This window comes from Cynoglossus semilaevis, chromosome 10 (genome assembly GCF_000523025.1).
Source record: "Cynoglossus semilaevis isolate Cse_v1.0 chromosome 10, Cse_v1.0, whole genome shotgun sequence".
NCBI lineage: Eukaryota > Metazoa > Chordata > Actinopteri > Pleuronectiformes > Cynoglossidae > Cynoglossus > Cynoglossus semilaevis.
In genome coordinates, this window is record NC_024316.1 from 19,038,513 (window position 1) to 19,043,010 (window position 4,498).

The 4,498-nt window shown below is 44.8% G+C and overlaps 2 protein-coding genes across 2 annotated transcripts in view; one reads left to right on the forward strand and one right to left on the reverse strand.

Moving 5' to 3' along the window:
- LOC103385409 (glucose-6-phosphate 1-dehydrogenase-like) overlaps window positions 1-2,252 on the forward strand; it is a 7,429-nt gene extending 5,177 nt beyond the window's left edge. The window contains 5 exon segments of the mRNA XM_008319284.3: window positions 68-254; window positions 356-591; window positions 881-957; window positions 1,213-1,305; window positions 1,392-2,252. Of these exon segments, the coding sequence (XP_008317506.2) occupies window positions 68-254; window positions 356-591; window positions 881-957; window positions 1,213-1,305; window positions 1,392-1,482 (684 nt within the window). The 3' untranslated portion in view covers window positions 1,483-2,252.
- Window positions 2,253-2,578: 326 nt separating this feature from the next.
- The window catches only part of LOC103385408 (glycerol-3-phosphate dehydrogenase [NAD(+)], cytoplasmic), a 5,010-nt gene continuing 3,090 nt past the window's right edge, over window positions 2,579-4,498 (reverse strand). The window contains exons 6-8 of the mRNA XM_008319282.3: window positions 4,071-4,307; window positions 3,468-3,574; window positions 2,579-3,278 (exon numbers count right to left, since the gene is read on the reverse strand). Coding sequence (XP_008317504.1) covers window positions 3,182-3,278; window positions 3,468-3,574; window positions 4,071-4,307 — 441 coding nt within the window. The 3' untranslated portion in view covers window positions 2,579-3,181. The remainder of the gene's footprint in view (window positions 3,279-3,467; window positions 3,575-4,070; window positions 4,308-4,498) is intronic.

Here is a 4,498-nt window from a genome sequence, read left to right on the forward strand (position 1 = left end):
ATTAATATTATTAATTGTTGTTAAACAGTAGATTACCCATGTAAAAGTGAAATGGTTTTTTTTCTAGGTGAAGGTGCTGAAGTGCATCTCCCCTGTGTCCATGTCAGACGTGGTTCTGGGTCAATACGTTGGAGACCCTGAGGGTGAGGGCGACGCCAAACTGGGTTACCTCGATGACCCCACCGTCCCTAAAGGATCTACTCAGGCCACCTTCGCCACTGCTGTCCTCTACGTGCACAACGAACGCTGGGACGGTGGGTTCATATGAGTCTTGACAAAAATGTTTTTTTTTGTTGTTGAAGAAAAAAAGTTTTTTGTTTTTTTTTTCCTAATTCCAAAATGTCATTCTACTCAGGCGTTCCTTTCATCCTCCGCTGTGGAAAAGCCCTGAACGAGAGGAAAGCCGAAGTGCGGTTGCAGTTCACAGACGTCCCCGGAGACATTTTTGGAAAACAGTGTCGCAGAAACGAGCTGGTGGTGAGGGTGCAGCCCAACGAGGCCGTCTACGCCAAGATGATGAGCAAGAAACCTGGGGTTTACTTCCACCCAGAGGAGACTGAGCTGGACCTCACCTACAAGAGCAGATACAAGGCAGGAACTGGATCACTGATTGGTTGATTGACTGATTGGTTGGTTGATTGATTGATTGATTTCTTGTGATTGTACATGATACTTGATAATCTGACAAAGACATTCATCTGCCAACAAGTTTTTGTCAAAACCATCCATCAAATCTACAGGAATGAAATTAACTTTACAAAGTAAACACCTTAAAGTCGTCATTTTTATTTTATTTTTCTACTCGTGTCTGACGTAGGAGCAACATAAACCTTTACTTTTCCTACATCGTTAACCGTAACCAACTGTGCTCTGTGTTCAGGACGTGAAACTTCCCGACGCCTACGAGCGTCTGATCCTGGACGTCTTCTGCGGCAGCCAGATGCACTTCGTTCGCAGGTGTGACGTTTCTCCCTCAGACTTCTAACCTCGATTTGTTATGTAACCCTGTGAGCTGAGAGTTATGAACACTAGATGGCCCCCCTGTGCAGGATGATCTTCACTGTATTCCATGACGTAAGCTTTTTTTTTTTTTTTTTTTTCCCCTGACGCCCAGTTGTGCGGATTGTTTTCCCGGTTGTCCAGGACTTAGGTTTTTTTTTTTTTTTTTTTTTCCATGACCTTCACTGACGCCTGAACTGTTTGTTCCCGCAGTGATGAACTACGTGAGGCCTGGAGGATCTTCACTCCACTCCTCCACCAGATAGACAACGAAAAACCAAAACCTATTCCCTACAAGTATGGAAGGTAAGACGTGCCCTGTCTGTGAGGAGGGGGAGGAGGGTGAGGGGGGAGGATCATCCAGAGTTTCAAACGTCTCTGTTGTCTTTCAGCCGCGGCCCGACTGAAGCAGACGACCTGTCAAAGAGAGTGGGTTTTCACTACGCCGGCACTTACAAGTGGGTCAACCCTCACAGGCTGTGAACGGCGTAGAGCTAGAGTAGGTGGGAGGCGGAGTGCAGCAGGGACGGTGAGTCCGGTTTGGTTCTGGTACTGTTTCACAGTGATTCTCAGGTCACCACTCACACAACCATGGGCTTTTTTCGCAGACATATTGTTTCTTTCACACTCCTTCATTCATCCTTTAAGCAGTTGGACCAAGTTCGATGGGGGAGACGGTGGGAGGGGGGGACGGGGAGGGGAGGATTTCATGAACCGGCTCTGTGTGGTCGTCGTCATTAATTAGGTCTTAAACTGTGAGGACAGTACATGGACTGACCAGCTCAGACTGCCTGATGCTGAGAACTGGACCCAGCAGAGAGAGCGATCAGGTAGCCCCCTAGTGAGCATTAAATGTAACTGCAGCTTTTGCTTTGACTGCATCTAAACCGTAGAACTGAACCGAGGCCGACGTCTTCTCAGAGTTCGTGTTCTCTCCGATGTTTTCCCTCCAAAAGCCGGGACCAAGGACACAGTGGCTGCTCCTGGTACTGCAGTGACTCCTCACTCCAGTGCATTCACACTGCAATAGTCTTAAATATCTCTCCCTGCTGAGAAACATTGACTGTGTTCATTCTGTAGCCTCCCACTGAACCTCTGATCATGTTTATTGATGTTTATTTTACTGTAGAGGCAGCAGCGAGTCTGAAACAGGTCACAGTGACATTTGTCTTTTGTATCTTAAAGAAAATTAAAATACTACATTCTGTTGTTTACTAGACTTTTCCAAAATTTAATAAACTGTTTTGCTGGTGCGTTGGAGTCGAATGTTTGATGGAAACTTTGACAACACTGAGAATCTGATGTCAAATTTAATTCGCCAGATTCTCGCCAGTACACAGCGCTAATTAAAATACAATAATTCACAGACCGTCATGTGGATCATGATGAGAATTGTTTTATTCACAGACAAATGTTGACATTGTTTCTAACATGCAGCAGCAACAACACAGACACGGACGACAGACGGGGATTATCGTAACAACAAAAATGTTAAGAAGCCAACGAGTCAAGTCTTTGGTTTAAACAAAAAAAACAAAAACAAAGATGGCAACAGTTAAAGGCACTCACATTTCTTTTCTTTTTTTTTTTGCTGAAGGGTTTTTGTGCGATTGACAGTATTTGTTTCTCATCTTCACAGTACAACACAGAGGCGAGGTATCACATGTATCTTCACATGACGTTCTCTGGACGGCAGCGTGGGTTCGTAGATAAAGTGCCACGACCCGAGGGCCGTGATAGGTCTGTGAACGAGTGATGTCGTGTCACAGTTTGGTTTTAGTACCTGGTAGACTCGGGTTAAACAGAACGTGCTCTACTGTGGTATGATGATTCTGTTAAAACAAAGTCTGTTTTTTTTTTTTTTTATAATGTTGTGATTTTAGCCGTTAGCGCAGACACCAAACATGTCGGGGTCAGAGGTTAAACAGGTTAATCAGTTGGTCCCCACTCTGATCAGCTCCAGCTTTTTAGTTTTGATGAAATTATAAAAACATTTTCTTATTTTAAAAGATATGAAAGTGAATGTTAAGAACAAAGAGGCCGTGGATCAGCTGACATCACACGGCACCGACCGCTCACCGTCAGCAGGGGGCCGTTTGATGAGACTGATGGGGAATGGACAACAGGTGATTTTCTTTTTCTTCTTCTGTAGAAGGCACTTGGTCGGGGGTTGGGTCATCTCTCACATGTGTTCTGGGTGGTTCTGCAAACAGCTTATGAACTCTGTGACTGGGTGGTTCTCGAAGCAGATCTGGTAGACAGCGTTGAACAGGGGGAACCTGGGGAGAGAGAGGGGGGAGAGAGAGGGAGAGGGAGGTTTAATAATTAACAGACCAATAAATATAAGAATGTAATTTAAATGAATCTTCCTGCAACAGCTCCACGCCCCCCACTTTGAGAACCACTTTGCTCCTGTAACTGCTCATTTATTAACCCACCGGGTTAATAAAAAATGTGGCCAGACTTACTTGTCAGTCAGGTTTTTGTGCTTCAGGATGAGGTGGACCTCGGCTGCTGTGGCCGGGCCCTGCAGCTTCTGACCCTTCAGCATCTCCTGCTCCAGCTGCTCGATGGTCTGAGGAACAGAACAGAGGTTTAACAGAAGGCTTTGTAATCTGAGGGTTGTGGTTTGAATCCAGGACCAAGGTTAGCACCAAAAAACTGAAAACCCAAACTCTGGTCTGAAAACCACTTGTTTTAGGAAATGTCTCCAGATCTTGGCAGATTATCAAACATCTACCTGCAGTAGCTGATGTAACTGGAATTTATCAAATCCTTGATATTGAGTCCCCTATAAGGCAGGGGTTCCCAACCACAGGCCTGGGGACCAGTACCTGACGGTGCATCGTTTGGCACCGGACCACAAAGAAAGAAGAAAGTCTGCATGGGCTTTTATTTTGAAAAACAATCACTTCTAGTAACTAATTTAATAATAATAAAAGTTTAAATGAATCTAAAATAATTATATTTACATACTATTTCTAATAATTAAATATATTACCATCTCTGACAAAGCACCACCTTCTACAGTCGACCTTTTTTCTATTAAAAAAAATAATCCCACTCCTCACCTTCCCCGTCTTCACAAAAGCCTCTGCCACTTTACGGTTACGTCCTCCGTAGCAGGTGGTGATGAGGTCGGCCACGCCGCAGCTCTCCAGGAAGGTGGCGGAGGAGACCGGCCCGGCCGTGCAGAAAATACGAGCAAAGGCGATCATCTCCATCAACCCCAGTCTGATCACCGCTGCCTTGGTGTTGTCCCCGAAACCCAGACCGTCACAGAAACCTGCCCCCACGGCAACGATGTTCTGAGGAGCAGAAGACGAGCAGTGAAAACTCTAAGATATTCAGATCTGGACTGAGGTCATTCCACAAAAACAATGTTTGTTGTGCTTAATTTTGGCCTTAAAGTAAATACAATAAAGTCAAATTTCACGTTACATTCACATTAATACACGTTCATTTTAAAAAGAGCTTCTAACTCCATGTTTTTCAGCAG